Source organism: Periplaneta americana, chromosome 6, assembly GCF_040183065.1.
Source record: "Periplaneta americana isolate PAMFEO1 chromosome 6, P.americana_PAMFEO1_priV1, whole genome shotgun sequence".
Classification (NCBI taxonomy): domain Eukaryota; kingdom Metazoa; phylum Arthropoda; class Insecta; order Blattodea; family Blattidae; genus Periplaneta; species Periplaneta americana.
The window spans coordinates 26560038-26587455 of NC_091122.1; the positions used below are offsets into that span (position 1 = coordinate 26560038).

Here is a 27418-nt window from a genome sequence, read left to right on the forward strand (position 1 = left end):
ACAATTCTTTTTAATATTGTATGAAATTTTTCAACTGTTAAACTGAAATCTAATTGAGAATCACAGTTTAAAGAGAGAGTTGTAAGTATTACACATAACAAACAATGGAGAGTTCTTCAAGAAAACAGTTCTAGGAATGGGAATAACAAAAGGTTGCCTATGACGTAATTCTGTTTTTTTTTTACATTGAACTGAAGGAATTTAAGAAAATCACAGTTATTCAGTATACCGTTAACAGTCTTATAGAGTAAAATTTAGCTATTTATTAATCGTCGAGATGTTGAAGTTTTATAATTAAATGAAAAAAGTAACCGATTATATGAAATTTGCTGTCATAAGACAACACGTGATGTTTTTTAAAATATAAATAACGTAAAAATCTTTTCTGTATCCTTTCTATTTGCATCTGATGAGACTGGAACTGAGGTGACCATATTACAGATATAGTGAACTGGTTAAGGGAATGAACAAGTGAAATATTCAAATTATGCATTTGTGATGCTAATGGACTGAAATTTTTACCACAGAGTGCTGATATGTATTTAAAACATCCCTATAAATTTCATCAATGTATCTTAATTAGTTTTGAAGAAATTAATTATTTACCAATTAATACTAATTAATATTTAAAAAATGCTGCATGATGAACGCTTAACATTATGAATTTAAAAAAAATATAGAACAGTTCCTCTAACAATAATAAAACATCTATCACATGATTTTTAGTTAGCACTTCTTAGTTTCTGAGAAAAAAATTCAAAACTGGGTGAGTGCCAATTTAAAGAAAAAAATTAATTTCATGCATCTTAATCAATTTATATCTTGGCAAATAATAAATATTTTAAAAATCCATGTGACAGTCTTTTTCCTTTAGGTAATGTGGGCTTGTGGTAAAAATTTCATCACTATTGGTTAAGAAATGCATCATATGGAGCAATTTGAACATGTTAAAATGTAATAAAATTTAAAAGGGAGAAAATCAAGTTTTAAAGTACAACACTATGTTTGAGTACTTACACATTATGGAAATTGCTTAAAACCCTCCTGCCTGATATGTTGACCCCTCCTGCTGCTTTTTCCTACTTTCAGTGACACTTTTTGACAAACGTAGCTTCTTCCTGCTTGTTTTGAAGTTCTCACTGGTTGAAGTAGCCGCTTGCTGCAGTCGACGCTTGTCTCTCCTATTGCCAATTTTGTATGCTGCAGGAGATAATTTCACTGTTGACACTAAATCTCTCATGGAAATGTTTGCTGTACAACCCATGTTAAATTCAGTCACAGCAGAAGTAACAGCCACTTCAAGTTTTTTTTTTATACAAAAATTTCTTTTGGGCACTTCCGCCATATCACACTATGAACACTTTCATTCACATTTTGAGTTTTTCCTGCAGTGCACTTGCTAAGAAGTTCATCACTAGCTAGTCTACAGTACACTGGCATGATTTTAGCCACAACATCAGGTCGCAACACTGTCTTCATGGTTTTCAAGTCATGCTTCGGAACAGCTTCTTGCTTCGCAATGGCCCGGTTGAAGAAGCACCATGACTTTTCACCACTAGGGCATCTTGAATGCAGGGGCTTGTCATCCGTGGACATTGCATGGTCAAGTGTTGCATAGATGGCTTTCTTCATCTTGTTTACATCGGGGATATTATCAATAATGGCCTTTCTGTAGTAATTTTGCAGTCGAGGTATCATTTCTGCAGTCAGACTTCCCTTTTTTTTGCCTCCGATTGAGGAATCTGTCCCTCTCCATTCCCTAACAATATTCTGTAGACCTTTACCTACTCTCTTAGCAACGTGGTTCACACATTCTTCTTTTCTAATGTCAATGCCTTCACCATAAACTTGAAGCTGCTGAAGGTGATGGTGTGTTTTTGCATCCCCGTCAGACAATAAGGTTGTGTACCTCATATTACACAACCTAATGGACCGGGTCCAGAGAATTTCTGCAGCTTTCATCTCCATGGCATTTGAAGATCCATCAAAATTTTTCTCACAAACACCAGCATCTTTGTGACTTTGATACCACTGTTTATATTCGTCACTTGCAACATCCATTTTTTTTTCTGTCTTTTCACAAGTACTGCAATATTTTGACATTATTTCAAAATCTAACACTAGCCCTGTTAAAATATCTATGACTAAACCTAAACCATACTTTGATGTATGTCCACGCTTCATCCATGTGCCATCGTATGACACACCAATATTTATAACATCACTATCACTAATAGAACTGTCCACTTCCATGTGAGCTCGTCTAACTGCAGAGTGAGCATTTCTCAACACATGTTGTCTAACAAGTTTGTTTTCTTCCGTCAGTTTTATCAGGTGAGAGTTGAAGGATGGTGAGCTCAAACCTGCCATACCCATAGCCGTACAATGTTGTTCCATAGCAGAGTGTCCTTTTCCCATGGTAACAAAGGCGTTGACCATTCTCCTATTTACATCGAAGGGAGGTCGAGTTGACTCAGTGTTACCTACCTTAGGGCTTGTATACATTTCATTCAACACTGTGTTGCAATTATAACACTTCACTATCACTTTAAATGCAAAGCCTGATGGTTCAGTAAGCTCAGCTTTTGCACTATCCATTCCACATTCACCACATTTTACTCCTTTATACAGTTCACTCCACAAACTTACATGCACTAATGTGTAGTCTTCACTACACTGGGGGGCACTTATATTTGAATTCTCCTGCAAGTTGCCATATTTTATCAACTTTATCTCACTAGCACTTTGTTTATTATTTGTTTCTTTTGACACTTGATCTCCATTATCACCAACTAGGCCTAACACATTTTCTTGTTGCACACATTCCACAATAGTTTTGGCATTCTTCCACCTTATATTTGCTAAATTTTTAGCCCTATTAGCATATTTTGATCGTTTCTTGCCCTTATTATGAATGTCACTTAGTCTATTCATGTTTAGAAAACTAAAACTATGCCTAAAATGCTAAATGTTGAGTTATACACGTGGTCTTGAATGTTATTGTGACGATTCCTAACCTAATGCACTTATACTAACTTATTCACACTAATATATACAACTAATTGAATATAAAATTAGTGTAAAACTTTAATAACATCCTAAATAACACGAAATCAGCAAAACAAGTATGAATATTCACGTACAAACGCACAAACTCGAGAAGAAACGGTCCACAAACAATATTTTGCCGTTCAGTTTCAAAACGAAGTATTTGCAGGGCTGACAGGCAAGCTGATAGTATATTCAGGAGTGACAACAAACTTAATTTCACTAGATACACACCAGAAAAAAAACTAGCCCGCTTTATTCAAATTACAAAGCTCAACATAAACTTTAGAGCTGACAGCTCGTTTAAAGGGCAACGAAGCACGTGCAAGCAGACATTTAAACGTCATGTGACACGGTTTAAAGGGCTCCCAAATAAAAAATGAGGCCATATTATGAAAGTAGAAGGTTTAAATAAAATTATGAACATAAAAACAAAAATTTGTATTTTTTTCCATTTTTCCACATTTTTCACTTGTTCGTTCCCTTAAAAAAATATAAAAAATAAAAATTATGTTATTAAATCTTCGTCGTTTTTCGCAAGTGCTTTTTTTTTTCTTTCAATCTAATGGCGGGTACTTCACTGTTCGTCATTTACTCATATGAAGTCATTTGAAGGATACACGGGAAAAACGAACAATGTCACATTTCCATTAAGGTTGAGATATTGATCTATTTCGATATATTACTGCTAAATTTATTGGTGTTTCTACTTGCAAGGAAGGAAATGCTGAATGTATCTGTGGCTTTAATTCTCCTTTACCACTTTTGGTAAAAATAACACTAAAGTTTGTAGTAATACAGTGAATTAGATAATGACATCACCCTTAACAGCATTGTGACCTTGTTCGTTTTTCCCGTGTACCCTTCATTTGTTTAGATCAATTTACCGACAGAGTCATTACACAGGGTGAGTCATAGGATGATGGAGATTTGTTGGGATGCCACAGGGGAACCGAAGCTTCTGGAGAAAACCCTTGTGTTAGCTGGACCACAGTTTACCCAACTTACTTACAAATGGTTTTTACAGAAACCGGATGTTCATTGCCGCCCTCACATAAGCCTGCCATCGGTCCCTATCCTGAGCAAGATTAATCCAGTCCCTAGCATCATATTCTCTCCCTCAAATCCAGTTTAATATTATCCTCCCATCTATGCCTCGACCTCCCCATAGGTCTTTTTCCTCAGGCCTTCCAACTAACACTTTATATGCATTTCTGGATTCACTCATACGTGCTACATGCCCTGCCCATCTCAAATGTTGTGTAACTTTCTCCATTCTCTTGTAACTTCATCCCTCTTAGCCCCAAATATTTTCCAAGGAACCTTATTCTCAAACACCCTTAATCTCTGTTCCTCTCGCAAAGTGAGAGTCCAAGTTTCACAACCATACAGAACAACCGGTAATATAACTGTTTTATAAATTCTTTCAGCTTTTTTGAGAGCAGACTGGATGACAAAAGCTTCTGAACCGAATAATAACAGGCATTTCCCATATTTATTCTGCATTTAACTTCCACTTGAGTCCAAGTTATTTTAATTCTTTTTTTTCCATTTTGTACTGTGTTCTGGACGAGCTTGCCCAACAGAAGTTATAAATCAGGGGTACACCAGGAATCAAACTCGGGTCCACAGGATTATAAGTCAAGTGCTCTAACCAGTAGACCACCATGGTGGCTGCTTGTTTGCAAATATTTGCAGTACTTCAGTTCTTTTCTCATTTTGGCCCATTACTTAACTTGGGAATTTAGGGTGATTAACGTTCAGTTTAATGACTGGCTAATTTCTATAGTATGGATCAGATTTTTATTACAGCTTTTTTTTTTATTATTTTAGTGTCTTTGTACTTTCGTTCTTGCTTTACACTTTTGTGAGTGTGTAATTTTTTATACTTTATAATATTGACATTATAATTTTGTTATTTTTTATGTGTGTCCTTGTTATTCTTGTTGTACTTTTAAAATTATTGAAATATCTCTAAGAGGTATAGAGAAGAAATTAAAGGGCTAGACTAATGCTAATGCTCACTCTACGGAAAATACAATAAAATAAAATAAAATAGTTGGCTGAGATATTTCTATTAATAGCCTAGCTAGAAGCATGAAAATCTCGCTATAGCAATAAAAATAAGCGTGCTTTTTGCTCCTTTTCTCAGTTTTCTTTACATTTAATTAATCACAATTGAAATCCTTTGAAGACAGTTTCATTATAGCGTATTACTGCCATAAATGGATAGTACCATGATAAATTTTATTTTGAGCGAAATACGTGCGATTTCAAAGAATGCGTAATATTTTTTTAATTGTGTTATATTTTTTAAATTTCAATTTGAATCGATTTTTTAGATTTTTTTTTTTCGTTCCTCAAGACATGATTGGAAACGTCATTTTTGTGGAGTTGGTCATACTGTGAACTGCACTTGCGCAATATTGATCTTTGTATTTGTTATTGTCTGCTACTGAGCACGTGGACCAAAGAATATAACTCTGACACTCTCTGACAGGACATGACTGTTGTTCCTGGGGAACGGTGAAGGGAGGCACCAGCTGTTCGTAATATTTCGTGAATGATAGAAACATGGAAACAAACAATACTGTAAGCATTTGGTCGAGATTCCATTTGTTATATTTTGCTGTTCTCTGTGGTGAAATCGCGGCAAGCTGTGGAAATTCGGATTTAAGGAACAATTCTTATGTGTTTCTCTTAGAATTTATAGAAATATATAAATCTTTTGCATGCTTATGAAAAATAAAGTTGTAACAACACTTATAATAGCGAAACTGCAGATAATATATTATTTAAAAATGGTACTAAGGAATCGCGAACAAATTAACATAGAACCATGGAGGAATAGTGTTTCTCTAGTAATAACATTTTTCTGTTGGAAATAATTGACTTCAACATCCCCGGTCTAGGAGGTTAAGGCTCGTTCACAATAAACCAGGAACGGAAACGAGAACGAGAACGGAAGTAATGTTAAAATAAATGTATTTAAATGTGAGCATTCACAATTAACTATTTAAATGTGAGCATTCACAATTAACTATTGTGAATGATCACATTTAAATACATTTATTTTAACATTATTTCTGTTCTAGTTCTCGTTGTTTCCATTCCTGGTTTATTGTGAACCACCCTTTAGTCTGAGTGTGTATGGACATTATTCAATTCAGACTTACTTCGAGTAAGTCTTTGTGGATATGGTGTCCTTTAGAGTCCAGATATAGTAGAATCACTCTTATCTAGCACCAAAGGGACCAGGTTAGTTCTGGATACGAGATTTTTCCGGATAATTGAATAAATACCGGTGTATACAAAAAAAGTTCGTACTTCATGGTGCCAAATGTTGAAACTGCTGCCATGTGAAGCTTATTTCACTATCACTTGCTCATAATTGAATAAATATAAACACTGTGGATTTTCCTTATTAAAACACATCACACAACACAAATAATACACTAATTTTAGGTTAGAATATTCACTGAAAATTAAAGTTCATGCGAACTTCCTAATGTGGCAACACTGATGATAGCCCGAACATAAATAAACATATGAACTGTGACTATGTGGCAGATTTTTTTTTTTTTGGCCTAGTGAAAAGTTTTTTTTTGGCCTGGTGAAAAGTGCCGTTGTTTTGGTATTGCCAGTTATTTGGGTGCCGGTTACAAGGGATTTTACTGTAGTAAAGACTAGATATTGGTAGTAACATTAAAAAAAAAAAAAAATATGAGCAATATTTTATTTATCGATGCTTTCAAATGCAGAGGTATTGAGTGTCGAAATTGAATATGGGCGAGAAATGGTCGATATATTTAGCCTGGAACCCTTTAGCATAGACATTCTTTTATGTGCCATAAGTCTGTAACACAGGATTTACAGCTTTACTTTTCTTCTAGAGGAAATCATAATAAGAAAATTATTGCTAAAATTCATCCACCTAGCCTGGATTTGAACCCGTGAACTTTGCATCCAGTGGCTAGCATGGTAACCAATAGACCAACAAGGACCACTGGAAAGAAAATTCTTTACAGTACTATAAAATATGGTTTGCGATCGTCCTTTGTTTACTGCATAGATAGTTGACTGAAAATGGCGGCTCCATTGAAATGTTTTTGTGAAGCTAACATTAGTGAACTAGAATTTTGGTAAGTCAATATCTATTTTATTGTATTAAAGTACAGTACTTTATTTCTTCTAATCTTTATATACTTTCTTCTAATTAGTCAATTGATTCCCACTTGAGTTTTATTTTCTCTAGATAAATCAAAATCTCTAGTGAGATTTACTTACTTACTTACAAATGGCTTTTAAGAAACCCGGAGGTTCATTGCTGCCCTCACATAAGCTGTTTCATCTGTGAAGTTGTTTAGCATTGATGCAACTGGTGATATCAAGATGGTATTTGACAAGATGAATCTGAGAATTCGCCTTATAGTTGGGAAAAATTCCGAAAAAACTCGCCATATAATTAATCCACGCGGGATTCAAACCAATGCTCAACACAGCCTCTGATCATAGATAAATAACTACTTCCTGAGGTACATCGGTGGCAAGGCCTGTCTTCTCACTTGAAGTATCAACACTGAAGGTGTTTTATTTGAACTATGCATTGTCGCCATATTATCTCAGCCATTCCGAATAGTCCTGTAGTATGTAAATGAAGATTGAAATGCATTTTCTTTCCACTTACATTTAAACAGTGTTAAGATTAAAGAATAGCTGAACTATAGAACATAGTCATGAGAGACATAACCAGCAGATCTGTGCAAGTGGAACATGAGCCATGCTTTATCTTCTCATTTTGCAGGTTCCTTGTCTGCTTCGCTCATTGCCTGATCTGTTCACTACGGACCTACTTCTCAGGCTGTACGACATCAATACTGTTGCTGGTCGCAAAGCAACAGCAAGAGATCTCTGCATGTTGCGAAATATGGATTTGAAAATGTCCATGACAGATACAGTTTAAATTATGAATTGTGTTGTGAGTTTGTTGTGTTGTTCCAGCTCTGATATCAGTTGAAACTTATTTATTACAAATAACCCTACGAGTCTTCCGAGGATTGGAAGTTATTTTCAAGTACAGACAGAAGCAAAGGTGAACTGCATTTCCCTATGTGAACCTGAACCTTTTCTTGAAGAACTTACTCAGATGAAACACTTTTTAAAGATAAAAATTGTAAATATTTTATTAGGAAAAATATTACAGTTATTACGATGTTGAATAAACAAATGTATTCAATTTTTTTCATATATTCTTATTATTTTATTTATTTACCTAAACGATATCAGCCCCCTTATTAACAGGCTGGCACAAAGACAGAGCATATTGTACAGTAGGCAATTGAAAGTACAAATAACATATGGTTAAGTTTAATGGAGTCAAACGACAATGACAAGAAATTATTGAATAAATAATTACTAATTAATATTTTGAAGATCACTGTTGACCATAGAGATGGTTGCGGAGTATAAATATGGATCCCCTCAGAGCTACAAGAACCATGTCGTCAATTGCCTTTCTCTGTAGGCCGAAACGTTGCCGGTTTGGAAGAAGAAACCAGGAATAGTTCTGCGTGCTCCAACCATAAGGCCTATTACTTCAATTTGTTGTAGGCCATATTTGTCCATGAAATATGGAATGGTACGTATATAGATGTCGTTTTTTTCCCTATTTACATCTTCAGGTTGGCTCTTTTGTTTTTAAAATCTAATGATGGAATCGACGATGTAACCATTGTTGTTATTTGGTCTGATCGCAATCATGTCTATTCTTCTTGTACTGCCATTGTCTGCCAGTCCATGTACTTCTTCAAACACTTGAAAATTTATTGATATAAACTGTTTGGCGAATTCTATGATGTCGTGAGTTACGGAGTACTTCACTGTGCGGACAAGAGCCCAGGACATGTGCAAGGGTTTCTGACTGTCTGTGACATCGCCGACAGAGGATGTTGTCCCGAGTCCTGCCCAGAAGGGAATGTACGGAAGACACGTGTGCAGTCATTTTAATAGAGGTAGGGAGATTGTGGAAGAGTTTCCCAACCAAAAGTTCTGATTTTCTCCACGGTGACACGATCAGTGTGAGGCCACGCGTTAACGTGTTGCAGGATGATCTTCTTTCCAGGGCATTACTCGCGCAATGCATGACAGAGATTCAAAACTGTCTGAATATAGCGGACAGCATTTACGGTCTGTCCAGGTTCAAGAAATTCAACCAGAATGCATCCCAGAACTCATCAACTCTTTCCTTGTCGCGTTCCGTGGAGGCAGTTCGAGGGCGACCGCTATGAGACTCATCTTAGATGCTCGTGTTGCTATCTTCGAAATGTTTCACCCATCTCCTAACACTGCTGGCGCCCATGCACACATCTCCGTATTCACGCTGAAGTCTGAGGTGAATTTCAGCAGCAGATTTTTATTCTTCTTTAACAAGGAATTTAATGACAGCACGCTGTCGAAACGAACCATCGTTGTCGACCATTTTACAAACATTGCCTGTGGTCACATGATAAAAGTTAATGACGTCACATATGTCAATTACATAGTGTAAAGTCTGTAGATTATGATCATATAATCGTTTTTGTTACATTGTTGAAAGTGAAATTATAGCAATGTGTTGCTCATGACTTTCAGTACGACCCTCTGTAGCTTATGTGCGAAGTCTAATGATTGAGAAATACTGGAACGTCTTGCAGTTCCGTGTACTATACTTGATGTGTTACACCAGATTCTTTTGCATATAGCAGCATGTGAGCACAACATTACCAGCACAATACACACAACTGAATACACGTTCACTTGACATTTAATTCGTGTATTCGCATAATGAATATGCAGACATGAATTTTGTGACGGCAATGCATTGACTGCTGTTTATAGATTTATTTTATAGATTTATTTATTTAACCTGGTAGAGATAAGGCCATCAGGCCTTCTCTTCCCCTCTACCAGGGGATTACAACTGCAATATTAAGAATACAATTACAATTATAATTACAATTAATATTAAATTTACAAATACAATAAAATCAAAGTACTAAAAGATTAACTTATTAATAAAAGCTAGATAGTTTATTGTAAAAATTAAGAAGAGAGAAGCATTTCCTTTATTGATTAAGTACAAGTTAAATCTACTCTACACAGTAAGAAAATGCTTAATAAGTTTGCTTTTGAACGCTACTAAATTCCGACAGTCTCTGATGTCACTGGGTAGGGTATTCCACAAGCACGAGAGCGAGATTGTGTATGATGATGAATACGATGATGTCTTATGTGTTGGTATGGCTAGTATGCGGCTATTTTGCGTGCGTGTGAAGAGATTATATGATGACAGGTAACTGAAACAGGAGGCAAGGTAGGTAGGTGTAGAGGTGTGAAGGACTTGGAAAAGGAGAACAAGAGAATGAAAATTTCTGCGTTCGTTAAGCCGTAGCCAGTTTAGAGTTGTGTATTTTTCCTTGTTTACTGCCTATCCCTTTCCATCGCTGACCATGACTACTCACAACAAGTAAACAAACCCGTACCTATAGTCAAGGAACAGCCAACCTGTTTCATCGGGTAACAAGTTTCGCTCCCTGCTCATTACTTCTGAAACAGGAGTACCCTCTGCTTCTTCTGTCCCCTTTTCCAGATCCAGAAACATCGGAACCGAACAGTATATCAATTACAATACTATACATCCGATTTCATCATTGATGATTAATATTGAAATGGGGAATGATTTTGGAATGATGAAAAAGAGAAAATCCTAAGAAAAATTCTGTGTTCAAAGATTTCATTAGCTAGTTTTCAAAGTTGTGTACATCTAATTTGTACTTTGAGCAACCGGGACTTGAACTGGTGTCTCAAGCATAGAAAACGTATGTGCCTTATGGTCGATGATTTACTATTGTCCCTGTCGGAAAATTCCTTCATTCCTGAATGGATTGCACGTTCACTATCGTAAATAAGAAGGTAGGTCAACTTATTTGCAGTAGGAAATAATATGTCATTAGAATATGACATTGAAGTGTGACTATTTTGTTATCTTCTTAAAATAAACATGACGAGTAGTGTTGATTGTGTATCGTATTACCTCTCAATTATTCAATGTTTCTGCCTTTACTTGCTTACCTAAATGACTAGACATTTTGCATAAGTACTTGAAGTCGTCAAGAGTTTGTCTTGATATTGGAAGAAATTGCGCGCCTTACTATTTATAAGTGCATATACGAAATTGCGTAGATATATTATGTAGCGACAGATCATCGATTGTGAGATTTTACTGAAATATAGGGTGTTTCAAAAGTCAGTTCAAACATCAAACCGCTATAAATATTATACTATTGGAGATAGGGAAAAAACAAAAACATCACAGTGTTGGGCAAACAATGGGGTTTACAAGACATTGGGAAGATGTCCGCCGTTCTCTTGTTCAACGTACAGCATTCTGTGTGCGACACCATGCACAGCATTTTACAGATAATGTCCTAGAATATTGGCAATTTCTTGCGAGATGGCATCTTTCAGTTGCAGTAGAGTTGTTGGATGTGTCAGGAAAACTCGTTCTTTAAGGTAACCCCACAACCAAAAATCGGCCAGATTAAGATCTGGAGATCGCGGAGGCCACATTGTAGGAAAGTGCTGTGAGCAGTATGGAATGAAGATAAATGCCAACAAGACGAAGACCATAGCCATAGATAAATAAGGTAAACTTGCTAATTCTAAATGAGGCAGTAGAGCAAGTGGACAGCTTCAAATACTTGGGGTGTAGGCTATAAGCAGTAACATGAGCTGCTGCCAGGAAGTCAAAAGGATGATAGCAATGGAAAAGGAAGCTTTTAATAGAAAAAGGAGCATCTTCTGCGGACCTCTGAAAGAGGAATTAAGGAAGAGACTAGTGAAGTGCTTTGTGTTGAGTGTGGCATTGTATGGTGCAGAAACATGGACATTACGGCGAAGTGAAGAGAAGTGACCAGAAGCATTTAAAATGTGGATATGGAGAAGGATGGAGCGTGTGAAATGGACAGGCAGAATAGAAATGAAGAGTGGGTGAAGAAGAAGGAATAATGCTGAAACTGATCAGGAAGAGAAAAAGGAATTGGTTGGGTGACTGGCTGAGAAGAAACTATCTACTGAAGGATGCACTGGAAGGAATGGTGAACGGAAGAAGAGTTCGGGCAGAAGCAGATATCAGATGATAGACGTCATTAAGGTATTGATCATATGCGGAAACTAAGAGGAAGGCAGAATATAGGAAAGACTGGAGAATGCAGGGTTTGCAGTGAAAGACCTACCCTTGGGCAGAAAACTATGAATGAATTAGAGAGAGACAGAGAGAGAGAGAGAGAGAGAGAGCGAGCGCGTGTGTGTGGCTTTTAAGAAACCCGGAGGTTCATTGCCGCCCTCACATAAGCCCGCCATTGGTCCCTATCCTGAGCAAAATTAATCCATTCTCTATCATATCCCACCTCCCTCAAATCCATTTTAATATTATCCTCCCATCAACGTCTCGGTCTCCCTAAAGGTCTTTTTCCCTCCGGCCTCCCAACTAACACTCTATATGCATTTCTGGATTAGCCCATACGTGCTATATGCCCTGCCCATCTCAAACGTCTGGATTTAATGTTCCTAATTAGTCAGGTGAAGAATACAATGCGTGCAGTTCTGTGCTGTGTAACTTTCTCCATTCTCCTGTAACCTCATCCCTCTTAGCCCCAAATAGTTTCCTAAGCACCTTATTCTCAAAGACCCTTAACCTATGTTCCTCTCTCAAAGTGAGAGTCCAAGTTTCACAACCATAAAGAACAACCGGTAATATACTGTTTTATAAATTCTAACTTTCAGATTTTTTGACAGTAGACTGGATGATAAGAGCTTCTCAACCGAATAATAACAGGCATTTCCCATATTTATTCCGTGTTTAATTTCCTCCCGAGTATCATTTATATTTGTTACTGTTGCTCCAAGATATTTGAACTTTTCCACCTCTTCAAAAGATAAATTTCCAATTTTTATATTTCCATTTCGTACAATATTCTCGTCACGAGACATAATCATATACTTTGTCTTTTCGGGATTTACTTCCAAATCTATCTCTTTACCTGCTTCCAGTAAAATTCCCGTGTTTTCCCTAATTATTTGTGGATTTTCTCCTAACATATTCACGTCATCCGCATAGACGAGCAGCTGATGTAACCTGTTCAATTCCAAACCCTCTCTGTTATCCTGGACTTTCCTAATGGCATACTCTAAAGTAAGTGACGTTACATAGTGAAAAAAATAATCACGAATTTTTCTCGAAATTACTGTTACATTTTAACGCAGTGTATTAATTTTTCACGACAATTAAAAAAAGAAATGTCCACGTAAAAAGCCTGGCCCTGTTTGTAAATAAAATAATAGAGCATAAACAATATCATTATATTGTAGGGACAGTGCACTCTGCATTTCCCCTAATGTTTACCTCGGATTGGAAGGGATATTGTACGAAAATGAACCTTTCAGTTCACGAACTGTTTCCTCTTGGCTTTGTGCCCGAAGTGGCATTGGCCGGGTTTTATTTTCGGCGTCCAGAGATTATATGAAAATATGGAAGTAGTGTTAGTTGACCTCACGTGTTTCGAACTAATCTCTTCTTAAAATGGGAGATGCGAGCTTCTGTGGCTTCGAGTCTCGCGAGAATGATGATGTCATTGTTTATATACCATCTCAATTCAAACGTTGGAACATAGCCAGTTCAACAGCTGATGTACTACGGAATGTCAGCCTGAAGTCGAACCACCGATCGTGATTGTATGTGACGGTTCTGCTACTCAAATAGTGTGTATGCGAAAATAAGTGAGTTAGAGCTCAAAATAAAACACCCAAACATCAGTGCGTTTTGAGAGTTAGTGTATGTGAGTACTATATCAACGAAGATTACGGTCTTTATTTACAGTGGTATCTATCTGTTTCCTTGAATGGCCTGACAACTGATTTTAGATCTATAAAAGGTAGGAATACCGTTTGTTATATTATTCAACACAGTAATGATAATGAGGCAATAGGAAAAAAAATAGTCAGTGGCATGTTATTTATTTTATGCTCGACCACCTGGTAGGAGTCCTTTAATGCATGTCATTAAAGTACACCTACTCATTAAAGTACAGGTCTTCAGCCAATCACAAGTCAGCTTTGTACCGTTATATCGATTATTCTCGGATATGCAATCGACAGACAATTAGCGAAAAGTCACGGAGGCTGGAAATCCAATACTGTCGCAGAAGATTATGTTCTGTTACTGTAATAATTAGCATTACTTGTAAATAATATTCAAATAAATTCAATTTGTCATCTCGTTTTTCAATTCTAAATCAATTTCCAGGTTATATGAGACTAATGTTCATTCTTATTCTGTGCCAAGGTCAATGACATTCCGTCTCGGAAAAAATCAATACTTTCGCGTCTGCGCACATCTCACAATTCAGGTCAGTTCGCACATAACCGTAAAAAGACCTAATTTTCAATACTTTCAAGTTAGGAATATGGTCGAGCATAAAAAGTCGTATGGAACTTGCCTATAATGGTAATTAAGACGCTCGTATGAAAATTATGAAACTCGCTTGCGCTCGTTTCATAAACAATCATACTTGCGTCTTAACTACTACCATTATAGGCTTGTTGCATAATGTACTATTTATTTATTTATTTATTTATTTATTTATGTAGTCTACATCTGTGGAGTAACGTTTAGCGTGTCTGACCACGAAACCAGGTGGCCCGAGCTCGATTCTCGGTCGGGGAAAGTTACCTGGTTGAGGTCTTTTCCGGGATTTTCCCTCAATCCAATATGAGCAAATGCTGGGTAACTATCGGCGATGGACCTCGGACTCATTTCACCGGCATTATCACCTTCATCCCATTAAAATGCTAAATAACCTGAGATGTTGATAAAGCGTCGTAAAATAACCTACTAAAAATTTATGTATGTATTTATTTGTGTATTTAATTATTTATGTATTTATTTATGTATTTATTTACTCATTTATTTATTTATGTAAGTTATATACTTACGTACTTATTTATTTATGTATTTATTTATATATTTATGTATGCATTTATTTATTTCTATAACAGGGCAAAGCCCCATTTATAATAGACAATACAAATATTTGCTCAGAACATAAAATTGCAGACAACGTGAAAAAAAGAGATAAAAACAGATACCATACAAATGCAAGATACAAGTGTAAATACAAAAGAAAAATGAAAAAAAAATAAATAAATACATACGATACTACGTAAATAAAATGCACAGATATAGATATACAGTGTAAATGAAAAATACAAAATTAAAAAAGAAAAAAGAAAAAGAAAAATAGATATCATAACCAAAGATAAAATGTAGCTATAAATGGCAAATTACAGAGTAATAAATAGATAGAAATACTATTTAAAATCAACTACCTTCAGTATACGAATAAGAAAATGTAAGAAATGCTGAAATCTAGATTCCATGTTTTACATATTTCATTGAATTTTGAAGACATTAACACAGGTGAATATTTATGTGCTGAAGTGTTTGGTTTTTTTATAATATAACAATTCACGATTTCTTAAATGTGATGTTCTAGCGTTAAGCTGGATTTGTGATGATATTTCGCTGTTATCCAGTAGACCGTTGAATATTTTTTATAATAAAAGTTGCTCAGCAAGTAATCTACGACTTCCAATAGACATTAAATAAAATTCAGCAAGTACGAAATTTTGTTATGAACGATATTTTTTTTAATAAAGATATCTTGAGAATCGTTTTTGAATTTTTTCAATCTGATTACTATGTGATTTACAAGTGGATGACCAAATTACTGAGGCATAATGTTACATATTCATTGTTGTGATGAAAAAGTCAGTGTAAATTGAATTACAGGGAATTAAGTTTAAAAATTTAATATGTGTAATCTGCAATTTTCATGAGAAATATTGTATACAGGGTGTTAAAAATAACATTTACAACGTTTCAGGGGTAATAGAGGAGGTAAAAACAAATATCTTTTGTAAGTGACAAAACTTTGGCAGAAGCGCCGTTTATTGTGTACGTAAGTGTTAGTATAATCCATAAAGAACAAGACCAGTTGTCGTTTTAGAGGTGGTGTTCAAACTGCCGTCCATTGAAGGCATTGCACAACTGGTACCTTCGTACTATGGAGTGTCTGCAACGCTCAAAAAGGCCAACATTGTCTCTAATAACATGTGCAGCTTCAACAACGCGAGCAACTAAGTCTTCTGCCGTATCGATCGGTGTCTCATACACAAAACGTTTCACGTCTCCCCAAAAAAAGAAATCCAGTGGAGTTAGGTCCGGTGATCGAGGTGGCCACGGTACCGGCCCACCCCTGCCAATCCAACGATCGGGAAATGTAACATTTAGGTGGTTCCTGACACGACGATCAAGGTGTGGAGGGCCACCGTCATGCTGAAACCATATTCGTTCTCTGATGTTCAATGGGATATTTTCTAAAAGTTCTGGTAGGACGTCGCGTAGAAAAACAAAATAACTATCACCACGGAGATTGTTAGGCAACAGATAAGGCCCTACAAGATGGTCGTGCACAAACAGAACTAACCAGTGTGTGTTGTGACGGAAGTCAAGTCATCTATCCTTCAGGCCATCTAGCGGCAAAACGGCGCATCTGCTAAAGTTTTTTCACTTAAAACAGACGTTTGTTTTTACCTCCTCTATCATCCCTGAAACGTTGTAAACGTTATTTTTAACATCCTGTAGACATAGGTTGTTATATGAGTTGAAGTTAAATCCTGAGAAATGAAACTTGTGAATGTATCAAATGTCACGTTTCAGAATACTTCGGTAAAGGCGCTAGAGCTGTATGCTACGCGATATAACCATAATACAGTAGAACCCCTATTATCCGTGGTAATGAAGGGGATTAACTGAACGGTTGATCGAAAAAATCGGATAATCCGTACCATGAAAGATTTAGTAATTTCCTCCGTGGTCTTGTATTTAATTCGCTAGGTAGTGGATCAAAAGTTCAATTATTTAAGTCTGGTTGTAAACGACGGGTTTTTAAGGAGCAAGGAAGCCATTTGTAATGACTGTCTCAGGAAAGTTAGGAATAAAGGAGGTGTCATGTTGTAGATTTACTTTCTTTTTAACACTATATGCTCGTTGTTTTTATTAAATCGCGCAGTTGTAACTCCATTCTCATATTCTGATGCAAAATAAGTCACAGTTTTTCTTTCTCAAACCATTAAATTATTTCATTTTTTTCGATACTTATCACAATACGTTTTCTGTTAACACCCGTGGAAGACATTTTATAGGCTATACAAATTATATTATAGAACGGCAATTCAACAGTAGACAATGCTGTATAACGATAAAGGCTTGTAATAACACTCTCTAGCAAAAAAAAAAAATATGTAGAACCTACTAATATGATGTACAAAACAGCACTTCATATAAGTTATTTATTTCTGAAGAAAAAAAAAAAAGATCGAGAAATAGACAGTCGGATAATCCACCAATCGGTTAATAGGGTGACGGATAATCGGGGTTCTACTGTATGTCGCAACAGTAAAGAGAACAAATTTGCTGAATGAAACGAAATAAAAGTTCAAGTTTCTACTACAGTTTCAGACTTCCGCTGGTAACTAACCAACAACACACGTCTGCTGTTAAATATATGGAACAAATATAGTAAAATAACATTTTTCGGTTTTACATTACTTTGTCTGTCATGCGGAAATGTTTTAAGATAACAGTTAGTTGAATTAGCTCAAGTTAGTGCACAATCATCTCCAAATATTAGTAAAGCGTTTAATTTATGTTGTATACCGTATATAGAAGCTAGTTCTCAAGGCTGATACGTTTCGTGTCATTGACGCACATCGTAAATTCTTATTTTCTATGAAAGGCCTGAACACCTAACATTCTGAATATGCTAAGTGCCAATATTCTATATATATATATATATATATATATATATATATATATATATATATATATATATAATTTGAACTGGTAATGGAAATTACGGGAAAACAGCTGAACGGATTTTAATGAGTGACCCCTCATTTTCATGCCTGGCATCCAGAGTTTTTCGGAAAAGTAGTAGTTTTCAGTGAAATGTCAATTTTCCTACATAATTTTCCTATTTTCCAAAATCCATCTGTTGTCAGTTTTGAGAACTAATTTTATTCAATCACGGCCGACTTGATTGAATTTCAGAACAAAACACACACTACAATAAACAACAGGCTATTACACGAAGGCCATGACCTGCAGGATTGCCGACATATTTAGAGCTCAATTCAATTTGTTATTAAAAACTGATTCTGCAGTGTATAATTTTCTGAGTACAGCTGTGTATTGGATATTCAAATCTACGAAACTTGAGGTCGTTTGATGACATTATTACCATTAGAAATTAAATATTATTGTAGTTAATATCATGATGCATCTATTTTTCATTAATTGTACATAATATTGATGCTATATTGCTGATATGAAAGTGAAACGTTTTGAGGTTATGTAAGTAAATGTAGAGAATATCTTAATTTAGATCTTCATTTCTATAATTTACTGAGTGACTGCTATATATAACTACAAAACTTAAGTAAGATAATAATATTGTTATTAAAACTCAAATATTTTTATACTTATTAAACCAGTGGGGTTGGGTCTTTTTCATATACTTAATGGCGGTGTAGTGTAGATATTCATATGTGTCATTGTCTTCAGTATTGGCTCGAGAGAGCGCAAAAATTACAGTTCCTAAGGAAAGATCAAAAGGTATTACTTACTGATAAAATAAGAGGCCTAGAAAATTTTGTAGTCTCCAGATCATTTCAGCAAGATCTCTTAGTAGGATAAAATGATTTTACGCTCTACATTTCAAGTTCTACATGCAGCAGCTATACGAAAATGCTATTGTTCGAAAGCTTAGCAAACCTGACATTTTTTTAACTTTTGCCTACAATGACCTGAAATAGCTACTGCTATCGTCCTGACATTGATACTTGCGTTTTCGCGTTGAAACTCAAAAACTGAAGTTGGATAGGTTCAAGAAAAAGTATTTGGCCTAAAAAATCCACTCAGAGGGAGTATGTTTAATTATTATGGAAGCAAATAACTATCAAAAAGACAAGTATTCTTCATTGAAAATAAATCTGAAAAATTTTTATTTGAACGTCTAACGAACTTAGTTTGCAGCAGTATTTGCTGCACAAGCCACTAGTTTTGAATTTAATTTTATTCAATCTAAGGGAAGAATATTCATACGAGAATATCATACTAAATTGTCCTTGTCGTAACCAAAGGCGAAGTTATGGGGGGCACTGCCCCCCCCCCCAAACTTGTCTGAATTCTTTTTTTTTTTTTTTCTATTAACATTACAAAATATTGAATGCAAAAGACTTTTCTTGCTTTTGTCTATGATTAAGTTTCTGTGCTTAAACTGACGAATTATTTATTGTCTTCAGATCATGTGTCTAGACCAATGGTGGGCATTCCTGCGGCATTGCCGCAGTGACGTCAGACCTCAGCGAAGCATCAAACTTACCCCCTACCTTCCCCTTCCCCCACTCCATGAAAATACTGCGCTTGTACGTGGCGGATTATACTGTTGTACTTCGGAGCTTCATTAGTCTTTGGCAGAATCATATGAATCGAGAGGATATCACACTTACAAGAAAGGTGGTTCTTTCATTTCTCATGTTTAGGATTAGTTACAAATATTCAGGACGCGAACTTAAATATGTACATTCTTAAACTAGATCACCTGTTATACGAGTTCAAAGAACACAGATTCAGTGATTTTCAAAGGTTGGAGAAAGATTTCAATATTTTTGCCACTCCTTTTCATGTTTAAATTGAAAATGTTATCCCAGAATTGCAGTTAGAGGTACTGGATTTGCAGAATGATGGCTTCTTGAAAGCAGAATGTGAAGGTCTACTGGGGGCTAAAATTTTTTAAAAGATGTCCAGTACTACATATCCACTGCTTAGACAGTTTGCTTCAAAAATAACGAGTACCGTCATTTCCCATAACTATGGTCCTGGAACATAACTATTGTCCACGATACAACTATTCAAATTTTGTACTCCATAACGTAGTACCTCGTTTATCTATATCCTTGCTGTACTGTAGTTTGAATTCAAGTTACTGCAGCTATCTACGAACGGTCTATGTTACTTCTACAATGATCTTTGAATGGTTGTATCGTGGACCATAGTTGTGTTCCAGGACCATAGTTATGGGAAATGACGGTATGTATTCATCAACCTACCAGTGCGAACAGCTGTTTTCTAAAATTAAATTTATAAAGTCCAGCCACGGATCCCGCTTAAGCGATGCTCATCTCCTTGAGCAACTGAAAATAGCATGCACAGATAAATCCCAATTTCGAAGAAATTGCTTTGAAAAATGATTAATTAAATATCACGTGAATGGACTATTCTAATTACATATGGTAGGTAGGAGTGTAGTGGCGCAACTGTCTGTAAATCCGTCACTGCACTATAGAGTGCAACCCCTCCTACAGTATGTAGTTGCCATTCAAATCCTGTCTTGTGGGTTGCGTTCATTTTGCCCACCACCGGTCTAGACTATAATATTTATTTTAAATTTCCGAATGTATAAGAATTTCTATACCTCGTTTGGGAAATGGAAGCACTGTAATGTTTTTTTGCAACAGCCTGTACTCCTGTGTTAGAAGTCTGCAGCGGCCATCTACTGAATTAGGTGTTAGTGAAAAAAACACCATAGTCCCATGTTAAAGGAGTGGAAATTTTCAGTAGTTTTCATAAAACCATAGTCCAAAGACTATTTCGTGAAAACAGCCATTTTCCAGGAAGATGATATGATGGTAGCATTTACAAATAATATCCCATTCAAAAACAAAAGCAAGAAAAGTTTTTTGAATTCAATATTTTGTAATGTTAATAGAAAAAAAAAGAGTTCAGACAAATTTGAGGGGGCAGTGCTTCCACTTACCCTCCCATAACTCTGCCTATGGTTATGCCCTTTGTACTAGACCTACAGTTGAAGCCCTATACAACTCGGTCCGAAACATCGTGAATAGATGCCCAAGGTTGCGGGTTCGATCCCGGGCCAGGTCGATGGCATTTAAGTGTGCGTAAATGCGACAGGCTCATGTCAGTAGATTTACTGGCATGTAAAAGAACTCCTGCGGGACAAAATTCCGGCACATTCGGCGATGCTGATATAACCTCTGCAGTTGCGAGCGTCGTTAAATAAAACATAACTTTTAAACTTTAACTCGTGGATATGGATGTAACACTATAAGAAACATGCACCCCAAAAATACTTTTATTAAATGATCATATTCCGATATACTGTACCATGGTCAAGTTATAACAGGGGAGTAAGTAAATGATATCCCCCGTAACCTCGTTATATCGAAATTCTATGGTTTTGTTTTGCCCCCCCCCCTCCCCCAAGGAAACGGTTCTCTCTCCGCCTATGGTCGCAACTCAACTGTAAGTGACTCATTCGTACGCCAAAAGACGGTGTTGTAGATATCTCAACATGCATTTCGCAGTGTGTTTTTCATCATTATAGCCTATCTCAGAAATACGATGAAAGAGTAATGGAACGGAGAAAAATTCTCTCCGGCGCCGGGATTTGAAACCGGGTTTTCAGCTCTAGGTGCTGATGCTTTATCCACTAAGCCACACCCGGATACCCATCCCGGCGCCGGACAGAATCGTCTCAGTTTAAGTTCCAACTCTTGGGTTCCCTCTAGTGGCCGCCCTCTGCACTACGTCATAGATGTCTATGAACGTAGGACTGAAGTCCACACATGTGCTGAGGTGCACTCGTTATGAGTGACTAGTTGGCCGGGATCCGACGGAATTTTCTCCGTTCCATTACTCTTTCATCGTATGATGACGCAGAATATCTGCATGGAAATATCATATGTACTTCGGTACATTAAAATAATATATATGATATGCGTAAATCACTTCGTGATTTAAGACGGCGCTTATTCCGTCGGATCCCGGCCAACTAGTCACTCATAACGAGTGCACCTCAGCACATGTGTGGACTTCAGCCCTACGTTCATAGACATCTATGACGTAGTGAAGAGGGCGGCCACTAGAGGGAACCCAAGAGTTGGAACTTAAACTGAGACGATTCTGTCCGGCGCCGGGATGGGTATCCGGGTGTGGCTTAGTGGATAAAGCATCAGCACGTAGAGCTGAAAACCCGGGTTCAAATCCCGGCGCCGGAGAGAATTTTTCTCCGTTCCATTACTCTTTCATCGTATGATGACGCAGAATATCTGCATGGAAATATCATATGTACTTCGGTACATTAAAATAATATCTATCTCAGAAAGTTGTTTTTGACACTTAGCAAATTTAGAATGTCAGATCCTCAATTTGAAAATCTCATCCAGAACGAATGAATAAATGAATAAAGAAACAAATAAATAAGTAGGCCTAAATGAGTAAATAATACATACATACATACATACATACATACATACATACATACATACATACATACATACATACAGTCCACACCTGTGGAATTAGCGTGTCTGGCCGCGAAACCAGGTGGTCCGGGTTCGATTCCCGGTCGGGGCAAATTACCTGGTTGAGGTTTTTACCGGGGTTTTCCCTCAACCTAATATGAGCAAATGCTTGGTAACTTTCGGTGCTGGACCCCGGACTCATTTCACCGGCATTATCGCCTTCATCTCATTCAGACGCTAAATAACCTAAGATGTTGATAAAGCGTCCTAAATAACCTACTTCATACATACATACATATATACATACATACAGACGCAAACAGGTTTTCTATGGCACGCGACACTAAAGGTTTTTTTTACGAAAAAAGTGGGAAAATGGTCAAATTTTCAGAGGGAAGGTAGTTTGGAATGTGAAGAATTCATGTACTATGGCGATATGCACTAACTTGTTGTAAGTTAATTAATAATACATTCTAATTCTCCAAATCTTTTATTTTATATGTGTACAGTAATTTAACTTATTTGTGTAAAATAAGCCTGCCCCTTATTTAAGAAGCAACCCTTGTAGAAGATCAGTTATTTTACACTGAACTATGAATGATCATTTAATACAGATTTCACTGTATTATCTTTGTTAAATAATAATAATAATAATAATAATAATAATAATAATAATACATTAGTGTTAGTTGGGAGGCCGGAGGGAAAAAGACCTTCGGGGAGGCCGAGACGTAGATGGGAGGATAATATTAAAATAGATTTGAGGGAGCTGGGATATGATGGTAGGGACTGGATTAATCTTGCTCAGGATAGGGACCGATGGCGGGCTTATGTGAGGGCGGCAATGTACCTGCGGGTTCCTTAAAAGCCATTTGTAAGTGAGTAAGTAGTATACATTAAAAACGAATCGCGTTGAAGACTGGAACTGTCGGCCAACGTTTATCTCAGAATTACGAAATACATTTCCGGGACTATTATGACATTGATAATAATAATATGAGACACTGAACTCACGCTGTTGATATACTGTCGGTCACTGACTTTCAAATGTCAACGGTAATATGCTGTGACTTTGTTTATTTCTGCTCTTCTATTCCTCTTCGTAGAGTTCTTTCTTATACATCAACTCACATTTCTCATGTTTTTTTATGCACGTACGTATTATTTTGTGGTTTTTATTCCACTGTATGTCTTTTCACCTTCGTCACTTGTCTCTTTTCCTCGTTCTTCTCTTTCTTCTCGTCTTCTTTCCACTCGTCCTTCTCTTTCTTCTTTATCTTCCCGTCTTTCTGAACCTCCTCCTCTGTATCGTTCTCATCCTCTTTATCGTTCTTCTCATCGTCCTCATCCTTCTTACAGTCCTTCTCCTCATTGTCCTCATCGTCATTGTTCTCCTCCTCATAGTCATCCTCCTCCTCATCGTCTTTTTCTTTATCGTTACCATCCTCCTCACCCTCCTTCTCCTTTCCGTCGTCCTTAGCCCTGTGATCGTTCTTCATTCCTCTTATCATCCTTTTCATCCTCCTCTTCATCGTCCCCAACCCTCTTATCGCTCTTCTCATCGTCCTTCTCCTCATCGTCCTCATCATCCTCCTCCTCTTAATCGCCCTCATCCCTCTTATCGTCCTTCTCCTCATCGTCCTTCTCATCATCATCCTCCTCCTCTTCATCGTCCTCATCCCTCTCATCGTCCTTCTCCTCATCGTCCTTCTCATCATCCTCCTCCTCTTCATCGCCCTCATCCCTCTTATCGTCCTTCTCCTCATCGTCCTTCTCATCATCATCCTCCTCCTCTTCATCGTCCTCATCCCTCTCATCGTCCTTCTCATCATCCTCCTCCTCTTCATCGCCCTCATCCCTCTTATCGTCCTTCTCCTCATCGTCCTTCTCATCATCCTCTTCATCGCCCTCATCCCTCTTATCGTCCTTCTCATCGTCCTTCTCATCATCCTCCTCTTCATCGTCCTCTCCCTCTTATCGTCCTTCTCCTCATCGTCCTTCTCATCATCGCCCTCATCCCTCTTATCGTCCTTCTCCTCATCGTTCTTCTCATCGTCCTCATCCCTTTTATCGTCCTTCTCATTCTTTTCCTCACCGTTCTTCTCATTCTTCTTTTCATCGTCCTCATCCCTCTCATCGCTCTTCTCATCGTCCTTATACTCCTCACGTCATTTTCTTTCTCATCGTCCTTCTCATCCTCCTCCTCCTCCTTTTCATCGTCCTGATCCCTCTTATTGTTCTTCTCATCGTCTCACGTCCTTCTCCTCTTCATCGTCCTCATCTCTCTTATCGTTCATCTCATCGTCCTTATACTCTTCATGTTCTTCTCCTCCACATCGTTATTCTCCTCCTTATCTTTCGCCTAATCGTCCTACTCTTTCTCATCGGCCTTCTCCTTCTCACTATATTTCTCTCATCGTCTTATCTTCCTTATCTTTCTTGTCTTCCTCTCTTTTGTCCATCTCTTTCGCCTGTTTTTTTCGTCCAGCTTCCTCCTTGTCCCGTTCCTTTTATGCATCCGTTTCCTCATCTTCCTCTTCTTCCTCTTTCTTTTCTTGTTTTTCCTCCTCTCCTTCCTCCTCGATCTCATCTTATTTTTCGTTCCCTTTTCTCTCGCATTCGCCTCTTCCTCCTCTAATTTCTTCGTAATTATCCTCTGTATAATTTGATTATTTGTTTGGTTTGTAAATAATTTCCAATATATAAATACTGTGCCTTGCGATGGCCTCAAATTTTCATGATCACTCTGTCAGGAAATGCCTTAAGAACTAAAAACAGCGTAACAGAATACAGCACATACACCACGCGCGAATACCTTGAACTAGGCATTCTTCCAATGCTCGTATGTGTCTCAGAAATGCAATTCCCTTTTCTTCAGGTAATTGTAACAAGAACTGACAGCTTCTCCAGTCTCATTATTTGGGAACACTTGATCGTTAGGAATATGACTAACTTTTAATTGATTATTTTACGACGCTTTATCAACTGCTGTGGTTACTAGCGTGAGAGTGTAATAAAGGTGATAATGTAGGCGAAATGAGTCCAGGGTCCAGCTCCGAAAGTTGTCCAGAAATTGCTCTTAATGAGTTAAGGGAAAAATACCAGAAAAAACCTCAACCACGTAACTTTTCCCAACCAAGATTTGAACCCGGGCAATTGTTGTCTATCCCGATTTATATGGAAAAAAAAAAACTTGGTAACTCGAGTATCAATATGCAGGGTGATTCGTTTGGGTATGGATGAAATAAAAACACACTAAAACATTTACTACTGAACTTTATTTGTTGAAACTTTGTGCATACAACACTGAAAGATGGGAGATTCCTCAGAGCTCAACATGACCCCCATTGCGCACCCTGCACAACTCATAACGGTGATGCAGTTCAGCCCATGTCCGTTGTAACATAAGAGATGTGGTTTGTTAAAAAGCTTGAGTAATTTTTACTCTCAGATCATCAATGTTCCTGGATTTCTGTGAATAGACAATGTCTTTAACAAAACCCCACACGAAGAAGTCAGGAGGGGTTAGATCTGGGGAGTTTGAGGACCAAGCGAAGAGATAGCTGCTTCTCGTACTGGGTTTCGCCTGCGACCTCCTGCATGGTTTTTTAAACACAGAACCTGTTTCTACAAATGTTCGATACCACAACATTATGGAATCGTATTTAGGTACATTACTCACACCATACTCACGTCGAAATTCCTTTTAAACTCTTTTAACACTCTCAAATTTAGCATATCAAAGAACACATTGTGCCCACTGTTGATTTGTAGTAGCCATTTTAATCATCTATGATTTTCATTTGTTCTTTCAGATTATGCATTGTTGATTGTCATATATGGAAACTCCCATCTTTTAATCATAATATAACCAGCAAGAAATTTTTTCTACTATCATAATAGCTTTATAATAATAAATTAATATTATGCATACCCAAACGGATCAGACTGTACATTTAAAATTAGATACTGTTTACAGATGATGTAATATTATTGGGCAGAGTTTGAGGATGGCCTCCAACGTTCTGTTTTTAAACTACAACTCATTTCTGAGGAATACGACATGGAAATTTTAATTGATAAGACTGCAGTAATGGCTTCATCGGATAAAACCATGTACGCGGCAAAACTTGCCTTTATAATAAACCCGTAGAACAGGTCTCTCTTATCATATAAGCCAGTGATTCTGAAAGGGGCCCCGAGCTCATTCTGGGGTCCGCCAATATTGTAGATGGGAAGATTTCTTTTCCTTCAGAAGAAGAATTTTTTTTATGTGGCAATAATGTTAGAACTGACTGCCTCCGATGTTCTTTTGGTCAGCATGCTGGCTTCCAGATCGGGAGGTCCCGGGTTCGATTCCCAGGCTCGGCTCTCGGTGAATTTTTCTTGAAGAAGAAGAATACCCTGGGTGTCTAGAGTCTGGAAATTTGTATGAATGTGAGTGTGATTGTGAGTGTGCCGGGTTAATATTAATTAATCAATCATCGCAAATATAAAAATACATCAGGACAGTCGCTGGGCAGTAACCAGAACACACGTTTCAGCGTCACATTGTTGACAAGTAACTCCATCTGTTAGTACAACCATAAAGCATCTAATAGATGCTATAGAGTTACCAACAACGAAAAAAAAAATAATAATAATGTTAGAAGCACATTAGCCTTTGTTGATATGACTTGTAAATTCATTCAATAAAATTGTTGTCGACAGCTTTAGTGTGTTACTAAACAATTTAAGACTGTAAGAAGGATTTCTTTTTGTGGCAATAATGTCTCAAACCAAGGCTATCTCTAGATAGCCTTGCTCAAACACATTGGCCGTTTTCGGTACGTTCATTACAACTTAATAAATTCGTTCGATTATTGTTGAAAGCTTTTGTGTGTTATTA

The 27418-nt window shown here is 37.0% G+C and overlaps 2 protein-coding genes across 5 annotated transcripts in view; both read left to right on the forward strand.

Moving 5' to 3' along the window:
* Nucleotides 1–8297, forward strand: part of MED24 (mediator complex subunit 24) — a 55133-nt gene extending 46836 nt beyond the window's left edge. For all 4 annotated transcript variants that reach the window (XM_069827767.1, XM_069827766.1, XM_069827769.1 and 1 more), the window contains exon 20: nucleotides 7853–8297. In XM_069827767.1, the coding sequence (XP_069683868.1) occupies nucleotides 7853–8011 (159 nt within the window). In that variant the 3' untranslated portion in view covers nucleotides 8012–8297. The remainder of the gene's footprint in view (nucleotides 1–7852) is intronic.
* Nucleotides 8298–13877: 5580 nt separating this feature from the next.
* LOC138701157 (facilitated trehalose transporter Tret1-like) overlaps nucleotides 13878–27418 on the forward strand; it is an 81859-nt gene continuing 68318 nt past the window's right edge. The window contains exon 1 of the mRNA XM_069827771.1: nucleotides 13878–14018. The gene's annotated coding sequence lies outside the window, so the exon portion shown is untranslated. The remainder of the gene's footprint in view (nucleotides 14019–27418) is intronic.